Source organism: Branchiostoma belcheri, unplaced genomic scaffold (genome assembly GCF_001625305.1).
Source record: "Branchiostoma belcheri isolate BF01 breed outbred unplaced genomic scaffold, Haploidv18h27 scaffold33, whole genome shotgun sequence".
NCBI lineage: Eukaryota > Metazoa > Chordata > Leptocardii > Amphioxiformes > Branchiostomatidae > Branchiostoma > Branchiostoma belcheri.
This window is the reverse complement of record NW_017803943.1, coordinates 963,894-985,084: the sequence shown is the minus strand read 5'-3', so window position 1 is coordinate 985,084 and position 21,191 is coordinate 963,894. Positions and strand designations below refer to the sequence as shown.

General features: G+C 39.9%; 1 protein-coding gene across 1 annotated transcript; it reads left to right on the top strand.

The window, feature by feature from the left end:
• Positions 1–124: 124 nt before the first annotated feature.
• On the top strand, positions 125–20,685 carry LOC109475176 (AP-3 complex subunit delta-1-like). The gene is given in 37 exon segments (XM_019775712.1): positions 125–400; positions 2,413–2,508; positions 2,752–2,832; positions 3,181–3,369; positions 3,565–3,630; positions 3,869–3,932; positions 4,118–4,257; positions 4,593–4,666; positions 6,776–6,825; positions 7,418–7,446; positions 8,681–8,729; positions 9,465–9,560; positions 10,054–10,199; positions 10,578–10,726; positions 11,245–11,371; positions 11,812–12,135; positions 12,347–12,430; positions 12,652–12,818; positions 13,036–13,096; positions 13,323–13,391; positions 13,591–13,672; positions 14,087–14,113; positions 14,418–14,584; positions 14,771–14,853; positions 15,007–15,090; positions 15,092–15,152; positions 15,279–15,464; positions 15,946–15,984; positions 16,266–16,328; positions 16,504–16,671; positions 16,771–16,956; positions 17,169–17,220; positions 17,372–17,460; positions 17,748–17,833; positions 18,251–18,375; positions 18,758–18,840; positions 19,353–20,685. Coding segments are annotated over 37 exon segments (3,828 nt in total). The 5' UTR covers positions 125–304; the 3' UTR covers positions 19,443–20,685.
• The last annotated feature ends 506 nt before the right edge of the window (positions 20,686–21,191 follow it).

Genomic DNA, 21,191 nt, shown 5'->3' with positions numbered 1-21,191 from the left:
TAACCCTATACATCAGTTGGAGATAAAATGTATTACGCCTTCAACCGCTTTTGACAAACAGTATAGCGCGATTTTTCTCCCGAAAACATCTGCTTGGAGATTGATCAGCTGATCCCGGCATGACGTCACCGCGTCACATGACCACCACGTCCTCCATCTTGTTTCTGTGACTAGAGATCGTCGGACGACACCTTCGCAAAAAAACCTTCGGAAAATGGTTTTATAACCTCCACACAACGCCATTTGCTCACCCGAGAACGACAACCACCAAGGCGTCCTCTCCCTGTAGTAGAAAAATCTCAAGATGGCGCTGAAGAAAGTTAAAGGGAGCCTTGAGCGCGTTTTTGACAAGAACCTGCACGATTTGGTACGTGGCATACGGAACCACAAAGATGACGAGGTGGGTTTACAAATTATCTTTCTTCTCGCTTGTTTTTCCTTCCCAGCAAATATGTTGGTCGTGATCTGAGCTTTTACATATAGTCTTTGTCTTCAATTTCGATGTTATTAGATGTCTATGCAGAATTCTGTGGCGTAGAAGTTATCGCAGGTGAATTTGTATGTTTGGTAAGCAGGGGGGATTTATTGATTTTTGCTGGGGAGGGGAGGGGCGATTTGATCCCCAAACCGGTACCAATTAATGATTTTTATTTACTGGCAGTCGAAACGTGTCGGAGAAGAGGGAACTTAACGACATATAGCTTTAATCTAAGATGGCCTACGTTTTGCATCTGTCAAAAATGTGACTGAAGGGGAAAAAATTAAGTAAACTTAAAGCTTTTTATTGGGAGGGGGGCGATATTCAGGTGATCAGATAAAAATTATTTATCCTAGTTAATTTCCTCCCGACGATCTTTTTGCTTAGCCTTATTTAATTTCCTGCTTGTTGTCAATCCCAGTTCCAAAATAAGACACATTATCACAAGAATTCAAATTCACAGGAATTGTTGATATAAATTTTAGGGCACTGATTTTATCTGAATTCTGATTATTGATTCACCTGAGTTGATACCTGTTAACGTTAGGTACTAGCAGTCCTTTGTTTGTGTAACCTATCAGTATCACTGCATGATGCAGAAAGTAAACACTACTGACCTGTTTTCTTTGTTCCGCAAAATTGGACTTTTCCCTTGCCCTGGGTTTTTGGAGCCAATAACCTGTATGTAGCTGTAGTGTGACAATCACATGATGAAGATGCATGTGTGCTACAATCTCGTGTACTTAACATGTACTAGTAACTTAAAAACTCCCAAAGCAATGTCAGAGCAGTAAAATTTATTTTCAAAGACAGTTTATTGGTCATTTTTTTTTAAATGTAGTAAGTTGAATCCACAATCCCATCTAAAGTGATCATATGACATATCTCTGAGGCAAAAATGCAATGTCGCTGACGAAAACGGTTGCCTGTGTCATATTATCAGTTTCTGTGTACAGCTACTAAGTTTTGTTGTAGAAAGCTGAGGCAGCTGAACACAATCTGTTCAAACTAAAGCCTGTAGAATTTGTCCCAGCACATGACCTATCTTTGCTGTCACTCAGCCAAATCCTGGCCAAAGCTTTCAAATCCAGCAAATGGCATAGTCACTCAGATACTTTTGTCTCTGTTTTTACCAAGCTTGTGACTCAGTGTGATTGTCTCTGGTTTCCCTCTTCCTGTCCCCCTTATCTGAAGCTATCACTAACATACTATAACTCTGTGCCAGCTCTGTGTAACATTTCGCTGGTGCTGTCTGTCACTGGCCAATATCAGAACCATTAATCTCCATTGGACTCAGCTGGTACCATTCAAAGCTATTATTTGATTACAGCCCAGACATTAGCTAACTACTGGGTGTATGTGTACCTTAGTGCAGCCAAATTTGGAGCTGTGCACCCAAAAATTTTTGTAGGTTTACGTAAGATGTTAATGTATAGTAGTACAATGTATATGTCTTCTTCTTTTCGAATACCCTCGAACAACCCCTGTATGGGGTATCACTGAGGGGGAGAAGCGGTACATGGGTTAGGGCAGGGCGGCTTCTACCCTGGCCTTAAAAGCCTCTACTGTAACTCTGTTTAGTATTGTATTAGTATATTCTTAAGTTAATGACATCCAAGTGTCAGAAAAAAAAAATAAAATCAACTTTTCCTTAGAAATGAAACATGATTAGTTTTTGCTGACATTCTACATTGTACTTACTTTATCTTATAAATGTGCACCCTATAAAATTTTATACACCCAATTTTTTTAGGTTGGGTGCACCAGTGCACCTATTCCCAAAAATGAATTTCGATTTTGGAGCTTTTGCATTGTGTGGATGACTATAGTGTTGTGTTGTGTAGCTAGTATTGTGTTGTGTAAAGTACTGTTTTAGGAGAATGAGGCCAAATTAGACCTTCTAGCTAGTTTTGAAATGCTGATTTATCTTCCAGGCCAAGTTCATCGCCCAGTGCATTGATGAGATTAAACAGGAGCTGCGACAAGACAACATTGCAGTCAAGGCAAATGCCGTCGCCAAACTCACCTATGTAAGTCCAAGTTAAATTTACATGTTTGCCTGCTGTTTTCCTTAGTTGTAAGGTATTGTTCATTGTATGAAAATAACTGGAATTTCAGAAATTCGCTACTGTCATGTACTGTAAAAATTAAGATTTCTCTTTATGACCAGTGGTCCTGTATTGTATGGCTCATATATTGAAGTCACTTCTTTGCCAAGAAATTTGCAATATTATGATGTCTTGTTCATGCCACATTTTGCCTTACTATTCCAGCTTCAAATGCTGGGTTATGACATCAGCTGGGCTGCCTTTAATGTCATCGAGGTCATGAGCTCCAACAAGTTCACGTTCAAGGTACTGTGTATGTTCCAGTCACTTTATTGGAAAATCTAGGAAAATAGATACTGGCAAAACATATTGGAGAAAGTTGACTTTAGCAGTTCGTTTTACATGTATCATTTTTATGATTAGCAAGTACAATTTTTCAGGTTGGCCAGTTAGGTTATGATTTAAGAACTGTAGTTTCTCCTGACCAACCAGATCAAACTATTAACAGGGTATGAGTTTTCTTCTACACAACCAAAATTTCTCACGTTTCAATGCCTATCAGACACCTTCTTCAGAGCTTCTATATCCTATAACTTACCAACCTGATGAAACTATTTTCGGATGTTAACAGAACATTTATATACTTCATTCCAGAGGATTGGATACCTTGCTGCGTCGCAGTCCTTCCATGAGGAGACGGAGGTCCTGATGCTGACCACCAACATGATCAGGAAGGACCTGAGCAGTCAGAACCAGTACGACGCCGCCATCGCGCTCAATGGACTCTCCTGCTTCATGACCCCTGACCTGGCACGAGACCTGGCCAACGACGTCATGACTCTGGTACGTTGATTTCAACAACTTTAGACCTCTGATCCTTCTGTAATATTGTTTCATGGTTAACCAGCTTGAACAGTTTTCTACCATAAGAAATGGTCCTCTACAACAGTGACCATATATGCTATGGTATTGGAGCACACTTATTGATAAAGAATTCAGCCAAGTATTACACAGTTCTTATGTCTGATGTTGTTCTAGATGACGTCCACCAGGCCATACATTAGGAAGAGGGCAGTCCTCATCATGTATAAGATCTTTCTCAAGGTAAGACTGGCTCTCAAGTACTCAAATCTCCAATTCAAGTAACTTTTTAAAGTCACAGTTTTAAGAATTGTGCAAGTTGAAATTTGATCATTCTGTTAGAGAAGATAATGACAGTACAATTTTATGTACAGTAGAATTATAAAGGGTTGAATGTTTTATTTTGGTACTATTTCATTTGAGACAGTGGCATACACTCCCATAGCAGAAGTTCTGAACCGTTGTGTTTTGTGTTTTGTAGTTCCCAGAAGCTTTGAGACCAGCCTTCCCAAGACTGAAGGAGAAACTAGAAGATCCAGATCCTGGTGAGTTCAACTTTCTTAAAGATTTCTTATCATGATTAAAACCAACTTCAATTGACTTTACAATATTTACTTCAGATATTTCCATGCATTTTTTAGCCTTTTTGAATGTCATCAGGTCTTTAATAACCAAGTCAGCAAGAGCGACAAAAAAGATGACATGTTCTGTCTGTCTGTTGTGTTCCCAGGTGTACAGTCAGCTGCTGTTAATGTGATCTGTGAACTGGCCAGGAAGAACCCTAAGAACTATCTGTCCCTGGCACCTGTCTTCTTCAAACTCATGACGTCCTCCACCAACAACTGGGTCCTTATCAAGATCATCAAACTGGTCAGTACATACCGTAATTCGTTGGTGAAGGTTAGACATCCAGGTAATAAGATATGCCAAAAAACAGTTACTCAAGCAACTGGATATGATTTTGGAAACGGTCAGACGTTTCACGTAGCATTTACTACCTTTCGTCAGTGAGACCAGAGAACTTGTGCAGAAAGGCAGGTTTATAAGCAAGAACTATTGATTGATACGCAAATAAGCGATGACAAATTTTTTGAAGTCCGTGATTCACTTTCATGGATAACTTAATAGATCTAAAAATCTACAAAAAGGCTGTTTGCTTGCATGTTTGTTAAGTGTTTTGATTGGTGTAATATTTTGTTGACCAGTTTGGAGCGTTGACACCCCTGGAGCCCAGACTGGGAAAGAAGCTGATAGAACCGCTCACCAACCTCATTCACAGGTATGTACTACAGAATGTATTACAAGGACAACAGTATACTGTAGAGTTATCTACAGAGATTAGCAACACAAAAGACTGTCCACCTTAGAGGCATCTAATGCAATTTCAGGACAGCAAAACTGGATTTTCAAGGTCCTATTTCCCAGTCCTTCTTTTCTTCTTTCAAGTATGAAATGATGACAAAATGGCAGTAGATGAACATCAGACAGATTTCCTCATCCAGAATAGTTTTTGTTTTGCTGAACTGAAATTGCATTGGATGCTTTAAAGAGTTAGGACAGTGGAAACGTGTTTTGCAGTGGTAATTTTTTTAAAGCAAATAGAATGCTGAGAGTTTTGAAATGTTTGAAAAGTAGGACAATTCATTAAGAAGAAAGCAGCATGCAAAAAGGAAAGGAGACTGGAAATTAATCGAAAATACTGTATGAAGGCTTTTATTAAATTTTTATGATAAATATGAAGAAATGTTGTGTGTAAATTGCTAACATGTGTGCTGTGATCTAACATGGTTCTGTGGCCCCTGCTTTATAATACAGCCCCTTGCATGCTACAAGCTTTAACTTCACTGCTTTTTGCCTTGTTTCTACTTTGTAGTGTGCATACGTGTAGTAAAGACCTTTTCTTTCTCAAGGTGACGTCTGCATGGTATTAATTGCTTCCTTTCAACTTTCTAATTGCTTTGTGTCACCCCCACTCTATAGAGTGTATTGATCCATGGTTATATTGATTCTTGTAAAAGTAGGGGTAAACCATTGCGAGAGAGGGGTGTCTATAGATTAAAAGGAGCAGGAAGGAAAGAAATGTTGCTGAAAAAAATTGCTACCACCCAGAAATGCGAGGAAGGTTGCACAACTATGCACAATGTAATGAATAAAGAGTACCTTTTTCTTGCGTTAGCTCACACCTACCTCTGTCTCTGTACATTTTACATGTCCTTAGCATCAGGAGTGACGAGTGAGTGTGACACCTTCTCTTCCAAATTCTCTATCTGGCTGCTGTCTTGACTCGTCCTGCATGTTGTCTTTGGCGTAGAACAGAAGCGTGCCCCCCTCCCCGACCCTGAGGCCACCAGGCCATACTGTGTTGTAGTTGTGTCTTCAGTGCTATGATCAGGGCTTGTACTGCTAGGGAAAGAGATGGAAAATATATTACTTTAATTTCTTTATGATAATTCTGATGCTAGCTGTACAAACCCTACCTACCATGCACTGATAGAAACCTTCTTTATGTGGCCTGTTACAAAATGTATGTGAAAATGACGGAAAAGTGCACTTTAAGTTGTAAATCACGGAAGTACAAATTTGTACTCAAGGAAAGAAATCTTTTAAAGAATAAAATTAATTGTACCTTGATTTTAACATATTTACAAATATTGGAATTTACCAACATGTACCTGTACTTCACTGAAAACAAATGAAAGCATTTGTCTGTAATTGGTGAAAAAAGCTGCTTTTGGATAGTCCATCTGACTACTAGTATTCTGGACTATTGACTGGCCAAGCATCAGTGACTGGCCTTGCTAGCAGCTGGATTGAAAACTTTTCCAAATTTGATGCATCTTGTGGGAGCAGTGTCTTGTCAGAATAGCGTAGAGACTATCCCTGGGTTGAGTGTACAGTCAAACTTGCCCAAGCGACCACTAAAGTACTTCTATAAGCCAGACATTTGGCTAAATGACTTTTACTCGGTTCCCATAGACATAAGCATCAAGGAACTTGCCTAAGCTGACCGCTTGTCCAATGTCTCCGAGACTGGCATTATTTGAGACCTGTGCATATGGTCCAATCTCTGCCTATAAGTATGATCACCACATCATTTTCAAGGGTGTGGCCAAAAACTAGCCAGTTTGCCATTGATTTCGCCAGCATGACAGTCTTTGTAAAATGGTGCCAGCTTGGTCACTTGGGCAGTCTTTTGCAAAACGGGTGGAAATTTTGCTGCGGTTTTGTCATTATGATTTTTGTATAAGAAGACCATCTGTCTAAGCAGCTTTTCCTTGTTCCCCTGGGTGGTCACCTTAGGTAAGTTTGACAGTAGTTTGTTTGAAGTTGTGGTGTGTTTGTTGTTACTGATGTTGTATGAACCTGTTTTTCTTCCCTTTCTCTCCAGTACATCGGCGATGTCCCTACTGTATGAGTGCATCAACACAGTCATAGCAGGTACATGGATATCGTGGTGTTTATGTCTGCTTTGGTGATGATTTCACAGAATTTTTCATGTCTTTGTCGTGATTTTTGTGGATTTGATCGATGTCATCTGATTTGAAAAAAAAAATCTCACACCACACGTGTGCAAAGAGAAGGATTTTTCCTGTTTCTCACCATTTCCAAATCATTTGCTTGAGTTTTTTTTGTTGCTTTTTATTGTTTCTGTCTCTGCAAAAAAAACTCCCAAATGTATTTTGCAATTTTTTATTCCTTTTTTTAGTCAGAAATCTTTTATGTGAAATATAAATTCAGGTTACCCCTAGCTTGTTTTGTAATTTAGAATCAGGAAAAGTAGACTCATGCAACTGTCCCTGAATTGTATTCATGTGTTTTTAATGGTGAATGGATATTATTATGGTATATCAGAAGCAACAGTGGGTGCAAAAGGGTTAATTTCTTTTGCACACTCAAGTGGTGGTGGATTTTTTTTTAAAACAGTATTTTTTTGCGACCAAATGATCCATGAAACCCCTCCACTTCCTCACAAGCAGTAACGATCTTTTCATTTTCTCTTAACTTACAGTCCTTATCTCGTTATCTTCAGGCATGCCAAACCACAACGCCTCTATACAGGTACACAGCGTTCCCACACTCCACACGTCCGTTGTACGGTTGTCAGATTTGCGTGTGACTGTACTGTAGTACCTCCCACCCGTCACGTTGGTTGTGCATGGTTCCCTGAAGAAAAAAACTGGTTTTGTTTTACTTCATTTTTGTTACATCACATGACATTTGAGTAGAGCATGCGTTTCTTTGAAAGGCCATACAAATTTTGTAACTGTTTGAAAATTTTTTATCATATTGTCACAGAGTTGGGAAGGGGGTGGGGAAATTTATGATAGAAACTTCAAAAGGTGGAGCTGTCCTGATATTTGTGCAGTTGTAAATGATAAAAAAGGGATTTTTAAAGCTTCAAGGCTTTCAAAAAAGGATAAATGGTTGTGAATTTGGCTGTACTTCCAGATTGCTACAAAATATGGCAGTTTTTTAGTGAACCAAAACAACGCAGAAAAAAATCAGTCAAATAAGTGATTATATTTGTGTGGCCTTGTACATTATTTATATTTTTATGCTTGATTGAGTTGATGTGGACATTTTCTTCAGTGATTTTGATCTTAAGTCTGAGTTTGCATGCAACATAAGTTTATTTTTTAAGGATTTAGGTGTCTGGTTTGGTGATGATTGATACTCAATAGTGCCCCTTTGTGTATGTTTTGTTGCTTTACTTTTATGATTTTACTTTTTTTTTACTTAACTAAAAGCATGCCAAGTTAGAAATTCTTAAGTTAATTCTCAGTTTCATTTTCGCAATATGAGAATTTATTTTGGGGTGATGCGTACCACTGGCCTAATATGTATCTCCAAGGATAATAAAATCTGAACAATGTATATGTCAGGGCAGAGATTGAGGATCGTTGATTCTACCTGTAGAGATCATAATAGAAGTCTCTGTATTAGTAGAATCACACAGACTCTGATTGAGGTCTCTACAGGTAAATCGTGATCTCTGCCAATCGACTCCTATTGTGATCTCTGTCAAGAGGGACTCTGATCGTGATCTCTGTTGATAGAGACTCCATTGTGATCTCTGTCGACAGAAACTATCATTCAGATCTCTATTGGTAGAATTGCTAGTTGCACAGACTCGGGTAAAGATCTTTGCTGATAGACACTCAAATCGAGACCTCTGTTGACAGAATTGCAATCTCTGCCCTGACATACATGATATGTGTGATTGTGAGTTTGCTAGACAACAGATATATATTATACAATGTGTTTGCTAACATGCTGTTATCTTCTTTCCCAGCTGTGTGTGCAGAAGTTGCGAATCCTGATCGAAGACTCGGATCAGAACTGTAAGTATGGCCGGCAGAGATACTGGTAAGGGCGTGGTCTCATTTGTCGTAAGCATTTTCAAGCAGACTGTCAGAAACGAATGAAAATTCTGAAAAGAATGGAAAACTATCTTTTGGTAAAAAGATTTTGTACAACATATGAACGGCTAATCCAAGAATGGCCCCCATTTGCAATCATATGACAAATGTTGCCAAGCCCTTATGTAATCATATTGCTGCATTGCAACTAAAAAATACTGCAAGCCAAAGTCATGCTTCTGTAGTACACAAATAATTCCAGTTCTACTTATTACATCTGGGTCTCTTACAAGAAGGGGACACATTGACAATCAGTGTCAACTTGATAAAGATAACAAAATAGTCTTGCAGTATGCTTTGTAGTGGGCAAATTTAAAATACTCTTTTTATCTCTCTTAATGCTGCTGATCATAAATTTTTAGCAAAATTACCTGAAATCATAGCAAATAGCGCATTGTGCTGTCAACACCATTTATTGTGTAAAAGAAGAAAGTGTTTTTGGCTTGCTTTGTTGTTTAGTTGCATAATGCGAAAACTAACCACGGGATAGGTCGAAGCAGATTAAAAAAACGATGAACGAAATCTTAAAATGTAGTACTGACTAATCCGTCTAACGGAGAACTGTGGTGAGAGAAATGTTGGTGCACGGTGCTGGGATACAGGGCAGTGCTGTGCACCTGGTCATGACGCGACCCTGCTCGATCTATCGTGCATTAGACGAGGGGACGTTCGGCGACAGCCATGCTAGCGACGGGCAGGCCCAACAGTCCCTGGTTTCTGACGGGTCCCCGTCTTCCCAGCAAAGTGCCTCCAGTGCGTACACAGTCCTTACATACCGCTAGCGGCCGTGTCTACCTCGCCGTGTAGCGCTATACATGTTTGTACAGAGGTGTGGAGGAGGATACGAGGAGAGCTTGTCTCGCAACACTGACTGAAAAAATAGAATTTGTATATGACTTGTTCAAGCAACTTATGTCAATGTTTTTGGAGAAAATATTTATACATGTAGAATGGAAACATGTTGTGTCTGTGCAACATCTGTGATGTATTGTGCATAGCACTTTGACAGAATGTCCTGAAGTGCTATGCACGATACATTACGGGCTTTGCGCAAGCACAGTAAGTTCTGCCGACGTGTTTCCAGAGTGTACATGTATGTTAAATTTGTGTACAACTCTCTTTTTTGTATTAAATATGCATTGATATGAAATGTGCTGTATGTTACACGGTTTCAGTGGTCAGCTAGGTGGGTGATTAATGTGATGTATGAAGGACATGTTGTTCCCTTGTTGTGCCTGTCCTATAGTGAAGTACCTGGGACTGCTGGCCATGTCTAAGATCCTGAAGACCCACCCCAAGTCTGTCCAGGCTCACAAGGACCTGATCCTGCAGTGTCTGGACGATAAGGACGAGTCCATCCGTCTCAGGGCACTCGACCTGCTATATGGCATGGTAGGCTGGCTTATGTGCAGATTTAGTCTAGTTTTAGTCTAGTTTTAGTTTTGTTATGTTTTACTGAAGGAAAGATATTGTTTTTGCTCTGTTTCCTCTTCTTCTTCTCCAAACAAATAAGATCAATGCCCTGAACATCATGGTAACAGGTGTTGGGTTACATCATGTTGCAATTTTATAGTAGGAGGGATTTACAGGTAGACTCCTATCACATATATGATTGTGTTTGAGTAAGAGTAACAGAGCATAGCAGACCATATGCGAAGGTAAACATTATGCATATTACGTTTTTAGTTTTAGTTTGACAATATCAACCATTCTACTAGCTAACTGTGTGACATGGAATCCCAAACGAAAACTGTGTTGTCTTTCCCGCAGGTGTCTAAGAAGAACCTGATGGAGATCGTGCGTAAGTTGATGATTCACATGGACAAGGCGGAGGGATCCATGTACCGGGACGAACTCCTGTCCAAGATCGTACAGATCTGCAGCCAGAATAACTACCAGTACATCACCAACTTTGAATGGTGGGCATTGTAGTCTAATCATGAAGCAAATCTTTCAGTAACAAAGACAATCCACAAGGATATCGGCAGCCTATTGGATACTGTTTTTGTAGTGAAAGATTGTAATTGTAATATTTTACACTTCCTTGAAAAATTATGATACATATGAATGTGAAATCTGGCATTGTGGCAAACTTCATTCCTCTACACTAGTAATATGTGAATAAGAGTTGAAAGAAGGGCCCTTCAACCTGTTGATATCCTGGAATAGATTGACTAAACAGCACTGAATCTGCTATAAGTTAAAGTGTAGATCTGAATAAAGAGCAGGAATGTAGTTTTGGAATTTGGTGCCAGTTGTACAATTTTTGATAAAGGAAAAAAAAAACTAAGGGAACTCTTGTGGATGAATAGAATTGTATACCTTTATCCAAGACATACTCTAAGGTCAGCACTATCATCAGATAGAAGACTTAAGTGTCTTATTTTGGTGATGAACATAACAAACCTGACAGACAAACGTTATCCTGTTTTCCCAGGTATGTGAGTGTGCTGGTAGAACTGACCAGGGTGGAGGGAACACGACATGGCAGTGTCATCGCCTCACAGATGTTAGATGTCGCCATCAGAGTCAAGGCCATCAGGGCATTCGCTGTGGAACAGATGGTAAGTTTTCAGTGTTCCCAGATGTCTTCACCTTTCTTAGGTGTACCAAGATGCCTTTTCCTCCTTTCTACATGTACACTAAGTCTCATAGTGTCCAACTTCTTGTCAAAGCATTGTTTATTTGCCAGAATGGATTCTACTTTACCAATGCAATTGCGCGAATACATTTGGTGTACATAAGAGTTGTTGAATCTATGGGATATTAAAGCTAAACAACTTAATCACAGAAACTTAAACGGAGAAAACAGTTGTTGATATTTGATGCAAGTCTGTCAAGTTTTGTATTATGTTGTATATACTTAAATGCGATTGTCACATATGACATATTTCCCACTGTAAGGCAGTGCCATACCACTGGCTAAAAATACAAAACATATTAAGTAGGTAAACAACTTGTTGTCTAGTGGAATGTGCTCAGTTGATGCTCCAATACTTCCCAGGCCCAACTGTTGGAGAACTCCCACGTTGTGGCCAGCTCTGCCCAGAGGAATGGGATATGTGAGGTCCTGTACGCCGCCGCATGGATAGCCGGCGAGTTCTCCGAGCACCTGAGAGACCCGCGGGGGACGTTAGAAGACATGCTGCGACAGAAGGTCACGTCTCTTCCCGGCCACATCCAGGCCGTGTTTGTACAGAACATCATGAAGCTGTACGCCGCGATCCTGGTTAAGTACGAGGAGGATGGGGATGCTGACGGGATCCGGGAGGTCAGCGACCTGCTGGTGGAGAAACTGCCCATGTTTGTGCAGAGCGGAGACCTCGAGGTTTGTTTGTTTGTTTGTTTGAGGCTTTGTTTATTTAATATGAAAAAAGAAGAAAAACTCCTTTCAACCCTAAATTTTTCAGGACTAAAATTTTCCTAGACCTAGACTCTTTCAAACAATGGGTTCATTGTTAGTAGCCTTTGTATGTTGCAAAGGTCTGTAGTTGAGGTTTTGGTATGCTCAGCTGATTGGTTGTACTTTGTTTTGTCAGGTCCAAGAGCGAGCATGCTGCATCCTCCAGCTGATGAAGTATGTGAAAAAGCTGCAGGACAAGGACGTCTCATGTGCTGATGAGGTTTGTTTGCTCGTTTCTTTGAACTATTTCCATGGAGGTATCCCTAGAGACAAAGAAAATATATCAAAGAAGGAGATGTCCGATCTCTGTCATTCTTGAGAAAGACAAAGTCTAAACTGGTCAAATTCTGTCTCAGTGCTGTCATTTCTCCCAAAGCTATGAATGAAAAGCATGTACAACATATGGAATGTTGGTATTAAGTCCGTGTCTGTTTATCTCAGGTGGCGGCCCTGTTTGCGGGAGAGTTGAACCCCGTGGCTCCAAAAGCCCAGAGGAAAGTGGCCGTCCCCGAGGGTCTGGATCTGGACAAGTGGATCAATGATCCGCCCTCAGAAAGTTCTGACGACGAAGGCCCGGCTAATTCTCTCTTCATTCCCGATGACAGCAGGTAAGCCGAATACATTCTCCCAAACACTGCCAAACTCCCCCCAACCATGGTTAGGAGTACTCACGGAGCGTGGATGTGTATCTGTATCAGTACATTTACTTAGACTTAGACTTAGACTTAGGGGCTGCCTCTCGTGACACATGAGGCAGTCAAAGTAGCCCAGCTTCCTAGTATCAGTACATTTGTCATTTGTTAATTACTGTTGTTCCTTATTCAGGATGATGAATGAAAGTCTGACCAGACAAGTAGAGGAACTGTCTGATGATGAACTGGAGAGGGTGAGTTGTTGACATTTTTCTCTAAGAAAGTGAACAGAAGTCTGAAGGTCTTAACGTGTAAAGTGGTTGAATGAAAATAATGTGTGTAGGGTTGATATATATGAGCTTCGTAAGAAAAAACGTGGGGACAAACATATGGTCTTTCTGGTGAGTCAATTGTCTTGACAATTAGCTGATAGGGTATGTAACTGTGTTTGTTTGTTTATTTGTTTGTTTGTTTCTGCAGAGAAGGGAGGCCCGTCGAGCAGAAACCCAGAACAATCCACACTATCTCAAGTTAGGAGGACCAGCCAAGGTAAGCAAATCAGATTCTCTCTTTCATTCTCAGGCACTGCCTGTTATAGTTGTCAAATCTAAGATTTAAAAATTGTGAACAATTGCTAGTTAGATAAGTTTGTACTTCGAACAATGTATCGGAAGTAAGTTATTATAGGGACCAGAAATGGTCTATAAAGACTTGTTGACGTCTCACATAGTGTTTCTGTCCAACATAGGGCTCCAAGTACCAGGAGGTGGTGAACGTAGAAGACATTCCTGTGGCTAACATCGACCTCAGTGTCCCTCTGTATGTGCCGGGTGAGTGGGGAAGACTTTTTATGTTTAGCTTTGCAGAAAAAAACAACAGCATATTGTTTTTGGTTTGTTTTATCTTCTTTTACACATAAGGTCAATGACCTGGACCAGACATCTGTTACCACGGTAACTGGTACTTCAACTAGCTGTTGTCAGTAACAGAGTTCTTAGAAGTATGTGCTTAACTCGATTTCTGTGATTTGTTATTTGTAAGAGTAAAATTTTGTAGTTTGTTTTATCTTTCCTGTGTTCTGTCCAATAGACCTTTTCACGGTTAGACTAGTGGTTGTGTTGTAGGTTCATTAGAACATTCATAGCCATCCGATTTCCTTGACTAAGACTTTGAATGCTGTCAACTTTTGCCGTCTTCAACAGTTTTATCATCTTCTTCCCCCCATTTTCCAATCATATTTCCAGCCACAGAAAATTTCCTTGAAACTGAAAGTAAGTATTTGAGAACCTTACTCTCACATCCTATTGTTGCCACGAAAGTGGTGCTCTTGCCCAGTAATAACAAGGAAACTTGAAAGAAATGTAGAACGTTAATATGACCAATAACTCTGAAAAGGTCTATTGTATCTGATCTTGCTGTGACATGTTAGAACTTCTCTATTCTGGTAGGCACGTAGGCAAGTATTTTCATGTAGGTATTTCATGCCTCCAGTGACAGGGCTTTTAAAATTTTGAACCAGTCATACACACACTTGTATGTTACAATGTTGTGACAGTGTCTTCACTTCTCTGTCAGGCACAAAGAGATTGTCAGACAAGTACCTGGAGGCAGAGCGCCAGGCGAGAAAGCGGGAGAAGAAGAGACGTCACGGGAAGAAGAGCAAACGCCGCCACAAGTCAGAGTCTGAGGAGGACGTCCCAGTGGTCCACAAGGTGGACATCATGGGCGGAGAGATGCCAGAGGTGAGAGGAGATCTAAAGGTTCAGGGTTCGAATCCCATAATGTTCTTTCTTCCTATCTTTTACTGTTACAATATTTATCCCAAGCAACTTGAGCTCTTCAGTGAGCTAAAACTGGATCAACATCACTTTCATTTTTCCTTAATGGCAACATGTTTCATGTCCTGTCTGATGTTTCCCCTATCCCAGGGTGCAACAGAGTCAGGAGATGAAGGAGACCAGGAGTTGGATGACAATGATCCTCACAAGCTGCTGGACATCGACTTGGACAGGTAAGGCCTGGGGAAAAATGTTGTGTTTCCTGCTTCAGTCCTGAAATATTAGGGTCAAATTATATTCTCCAACAGTGACTAAGAAAGTTACTGAAGTCTTCTGGAAAAGAAATTTGCAAAACATGAGGAAAATTTCTGATGTTTTTTCCCCAGACCACTGGAGGATGATGAGAAACTCCCAGTCAGAACACACCGGATCGTGTCGCCATCTGCTGAGGACAGACCTGTGGAGGAGAAGAAAAAAACACCACAGGAAAGACAAGGAGAAAGACAAGAAGAAAGAGAAAAAGGAAAAGAAGGTGTGGTTTCTTCCAATGGATCTGAGTTTCTCAGCATTTTTGGCACAAAATGTAACAAAATGCACCTTTAAAGTTTCAGGCTGTGATCTACATGAAATAGAAATGACCACCTGATTTATTTTCCAGAAAAGTAAAAAGGAAAAGAAGAGGAACAAGTCCGGTGATGACTCTGCCCACCCCAGCTTGTTGATAGCTACAGAGTTGATGTCCCCGGGTCACGAGGCCATCCCCTCACCAGGTGAGGAGGAAGAAGCAGCAACACCTTCTGTACCTGTCAAGAAAGACTCAACACCTAAAAAGGAAGAACCTAAGGTATGAATTAAGCCTATCCACGATAGAAATCAGTTTTATCAAGTGTGCTAGCCTGTGTCTATCTTTCCGGCTTTTGACTGAGTTTTTCTGCTCATGATTTACAATAATTATAACTAATTTGGCATTTTTGACGGACAAAAATTGGTGTGTAAAGAAATAAAAAAAGATGTTATTAAACTAAGTCTGCCAGCAAAATTTGCCCCATGAAATGCATGCAATAGTGTTTCAGAGGGCCAAGACTCCAAATTTTTAAATACTCTTTTCAGATACTTTTATTACTTTCTGTAGAAATTGGTCTTGTTTCTCATTTTATTGTACTCAAGATGAATTTGGGAAGACATGGCAACCTTATTCCTCGCAAAATAGATGTATTTCTCAGCTTGCAAATGACTTCTTTTGTATATGTAGTTATTTGTATATTATACTCAAGAAAACTCGATAGACCTGTAGTGCTAACTAGAATTTTCTTGCTTCACTGTAGGATGACTTGGACTTCTGGCTTTCTGGCCAAGATGCTCCGGTAAGCATCAAGCTCCTCTATAGTTCACTGCATAGTTTTGTACTATAAATCTTATATGTCTGGTAGTTTGTAAAACTGTATTTTTTTTACATGTATTTATTTTGGTTTTCTTTCCACAGGGTAAATGCATTCAATATACTAAGCATGCTGCTTTACAGGCATGTCCTGTACAGAATTAGATACAAATGTAAAGGGAATAACACACACAATGAAAGAACAGAAACTAGTAAATTTATGGTTTGATACAAACATGCATCACTGCAATTTTTTTGGTCCTCCAGGTGGCAGTTGAGGTGACAGCACCTGAACCAGCAGCTGCTGCAGATGTGGATTCAGATGCTGAGGTAAGGGTGTGATAAGTTCAAGCCATTTGAAGTGTTCCCCCATGACTATTAGCTCAGTTGAGTAGTCGTTTGTCTACAATGTACCAATTTTCTTAAGGTTACAGAGTTAGGCAGCAGGGATAAATGATGGCAATAGTTTTTCATATAATTACATTTGTGTTCAATTTTCCAACAGGACACCAGTAGGCACAAGAAGAAGAAGGCCAAGAAAGAAAAGAAGGAAAAGAAAGAGAAGAAGGAGAAAAAGGAGAAGAAAAAGAAATCAAAGGTAGCAGATGAGGAAGAAGAGGGTGGAAGAGATGGTTTTGAAGAACTCACTAGTAGTGATGCAGCTCCACTTCCTGTAAGTAACTTCCTATATATTACCTTCTTATGTTATTTATTATTTTTAATTTTTAATGGAGGTAGGAATAAACTAAACCTTCCTTGTTTCCTCCCCCAGCCCATGACGAGTTACAGACTTCTCGCGGAGGACTCCCACATAAAGATGACGTACGAGACCCGTGTCCAGCCCCAGCAGGGTCAGCAGCTCATCGTGTCTGTCATCTTCACCAGCCAGGCTCAGCACCATCTCAAGTCACTGGAGTTCAACGTCATGGACTCTCTCAACACCAAGATGGACAGACTGGTAAGTCCTAGGGAAAAATTTGTTTCCGGCTTCAGTCCTGAAAAAAATAGTGTCTGTAGATAGGGATTCTTTTTCCCTTTTTTTTTTTTGATTTTGGATGAATTAAGATACAATCATATTAAGTGAGACGTACATGTAAGGTATATGTAAAGGTAATAGATTTTATAAAATGTCTGTTGTGCTGATATATTTTTTATTTTTTCCCATTTTAGCCTGGTGCTACATCCCATGATGGGGTTCCTGTACCATTCCAACTGCCACCTAGTGAGTATTATGTGAGCTGCAGAAACTTTTGGACAGTCCTTAAGTTTAGTTCAATACTAACTAGCTCTCTGTCAGTTTGAAACTTTCCAGTTTCGTCACTTTTCCTTAAAATTGTACCTTTTTTGAATATATTGTATTCTTTCTATTCCAGATTCTTTCAACGAAGGCCAGTTTGCGTTCCAAGTCCAAAGTATTAACGTCCCCCAGAAGCTACGGGGAACGTTGACGTACACCATCAAGGTATATACATGTAATAACCTTCAGCACACTAAAGTAGCGTTTGTCTTACGAATTCTCTATTGGCTGTAGTAGTATTGTAGAATTTTCAGGCTGGCTAGAACCCTGTATACTAGGCATATTCGATTGTGACTTGATACATGTACTTTTTCTGACTTGAAGAAAGAAGAAGTTACTAGCTTCTGTGACATTGCTCTTACTGTGTATAGCCAAAGCACATACTAGATACTTTTCCTTGTTTAGATGTATACATATGAATGTCCTGTTTGTTTATTTGTTTCTGTTGTCAGACGGAGGAAAGTTCCACCAGTGAGAAGCTGGATTTTAAGCTCTACCTGCCGTGTACTGCATTCCTGGTTGCCACGCCCTGCTCAAGGTTTGTCTCAACCTTTTGTTGAGAGGCTAAAAATGGGGCAGTTTTCATTACCAAACCACTTTTTTAGGGTCCATTCTTGTGAACTTTGTGTCTTCTACATAAACATGATTTTCTCTGGTTGGTGGCCTTAGATTATGACAGAAAAACATTAACAGAAATTGTTATTCACTAGAGGTAGAATTGTCAAATGTACAATAACACATGTATTTTTTCCTAAATAAAGTGAGTACATGTACTTTTAATCAACACAATCAGACTGGCTGATCATTGATTCTGTGTCCAAACACTGAAGATCTGCACATTTGCCACGAAGAACTGTCCAATTTTTTTCCTACCAAATTGGCCCTGGCTCTCTTGACTCTTAATTCTATAAGTTTATGCACAGCTTACCCGTCCCCTTATATTTATTTTTTACAGTGATGCCTTTGCCCGACTGCTGCAAGGTGGAGACCTCAGCTCCAAATACTCCATAAAACTGTCCAACAGTGGAGCTCCCTTCTCACACCTCCTGGCTAAGGTCTGCTTCTACGGACACTTTGCAAGTAAGTTCTCAACCACAGGTAGATTTGTACATATACTTGTTAAAGACTCTTTGTTGTCTTTAAGGAGAACTAGTGCATTATTCATTCCGTTCTTCATACCATTGTACAATGTATGTGTGAATTTTTGGCTTAGTCTGCCTGTGTTTGTGTGCCTGTGTGTGTACATGTGTGTGTTTGTGCGTGACACATTGTGTGTGTGTGTTTCTGCAAGTTATATGAAATCAAAACTGATGACCTATACAAACTGACTGCCATGCCTTGATTTGCCTTGTCTTTAGCTGTACTATATGTATGTAGGTCTTCTAAAAACAAAGATGTAACCATAGCAATGCATTAGGAAAGTTCATAGAAGTATTAATTCTTGTTGTGATTTCCCCTGTAGTTGTAGAACAGATTGACCAGAGTGCATCCCTGTACAGCTGCTCTACACAAGGTCATCACATCTGTCTGCTCGTCAAGGCAAATGTAAGTAGGGACGTCCCTGTCCCAAGCTGGGTATTCATTTCCCCCAGAGTGAAGTGAAGAAACTTTTCCCAAGGACACTAAGGTCTGTGATATGGCAGGATTCGAACCCGAGACCACTTGGTTCTGAGTCAAACACCTCACTGTTACGCCATGCAACTCCAAGTTGCGTTGCATGCCTTTAAGTAAATGATAACAGAGTTCTGAACAGCTCCTGGCCTAGACACTTACGTGTATGCAGGCAGGCCAATGATTTGACTGATGTTTTCTTGCTATACTATCTGACAAGGATCCATTTTTTTCTCTGTTTGTCCCAGGGTACTGTACGTGTATGTTGTTCTCCTTTGTTTGATTGAATGTAACATTTCCATGTCTTGTAATACATTGCCCCCCCCCCTCGGAAAACAGCCTATAGTGAATGTAGCTACCCAGGTTAATGCTACAATGTGTACCCAGCCATCTTGAGATTTAATGAATGAACATGTATAATTAATCTTTGTCTCTGTTTGTCCCAGGGTGGAGGTGACATCTCCATCGATGGGAAGAGTTCAGACGCCTCACTACTGTCCAATGTCATGGAGGAAATCAAAGTCACTGCCTCATAATGGCACCAACATGTCACAGCTCCAGGGTATACATAGCAATGTCCACAACAATAAAGGATGAAATCCTCTGCATTACAGAATAGATCTACTTACAATTCAGTCCAGTTCTATCATCTTATTAACAATCAGTGTGTGGGATCATGGTTCTGTTTCCTTTGGAAACATTCTATAATCCGAACTTTTTCATCTTTTTGGTAAATCAAAAAGATTTAATGTTGGCCATTGGAGTTCTCCACACGACTCCATTTTGTGTCCATGGTACGAACTTGCTCCCGAGGTGAAGTCACTATGATCAAGAGAAGTGTTGTCATCCCTGTCTCAAGATTGCCCATTTTCATGGGGTAGGGGGGCTGCACTGTAGCCCTAGAACTGTGATAATCGTGGAGGAACACATCGATATGTCCCACTGAGGCTGTTGTGATCTTGTACATCCTTGTACTTTACCCTCAGAGCCTTCGCCTTCGATCAGCACTGAGATGCTGTGCTATTGAAGTTGTGTTCCTTCACGGCCGTGGCAATTTCTTCGTATACCCCCAGGTTCCGATGTGCACAATCAAGCAGGTTTTCTCTGGATCTCCCAATTTCCCAAACACCCTGAATTTCCAAGTTTTGCCAGTATTCAAAGGATTCTTGTATCTTTCAAGGGCTTGCTTTTGAAATGCCTAAAAGTAGCACCTGCTTTGACTAACCTCATGCAGTGATCTCACGTCATAAACTTCAATTTGTGCATGGTGTTCAACGACGTTCTTGATTTTGAAGCTTGGTGTCTGGCTCATACTCTGTTATGATTTATGTATTTTTCATTTGTGATGGTGACCTGGTAACAATAACACACAGAGTTTGGGAAGAATTTCTTTTGAACTATTTCTCGTGGAAAGGGAAAAGAGGCCTATCCCCCCACCTTGAATGCATGGTGTACTGAATGTAAGGGTAACTTGACCGGATGTTATGTCTTTTACATACAAGTGCCAACTCCAGGGCTGCTAGATATGGCTTAGATAGATAACAGGAAGGAAAGCAAACTATTAGATTTATATAATTGCAGAGGGTAATTCTTGAAGACTGCATAGCATCTTACCTAGCTTTTACACTTGCAAATTTAATGAATATAAATTACAAAATGCACATGGTACAAGCAATGATAGGCTTCCACTGCGTCCTACTATGTGCACTAGAGTGTATATAATGTAAATGTAATGATTCAATCCAGGAGAGAGATGAAGAATAATAAATATTCAAGAGGCTACTGTGTGGCTTAGGTGTTTTATTTCACAAGAAAATATATCTCACAAATGCCCAAGACAATTTTGATGCACGAAATGGAATTTAATGCATGCAAACTATTCCAGACATACGAATTCACCAATCAATACATTTTGACAAATATCAACGTACATTTTGTATACATATCTTACTGCTAACTGTATTTTTTTTTAGGAAAACTGGTTGGGTAGATTGTGGGATTGCTAGGTGCCCTATCTTTGCCAGTAAGAATGTGTTTTTATACAAGGCCACTTTGAAAAGTCGATAGTGCACATGAATGCAAAATCCTCTCTCAAACTTGAGTCTTACACTGGTTAAACAATTATGATTTCTCTTTTTGTGTATTCATATATGGCTCAAAGTAACTTCTGACTCAATACATGGGCAGGGTGCCAAAGAATTATATGAATTTTACAAAATACATACATACATTACCAGAAACATACAAATTTTACGGAATACTATGATCCATTACTCGGAAAAATA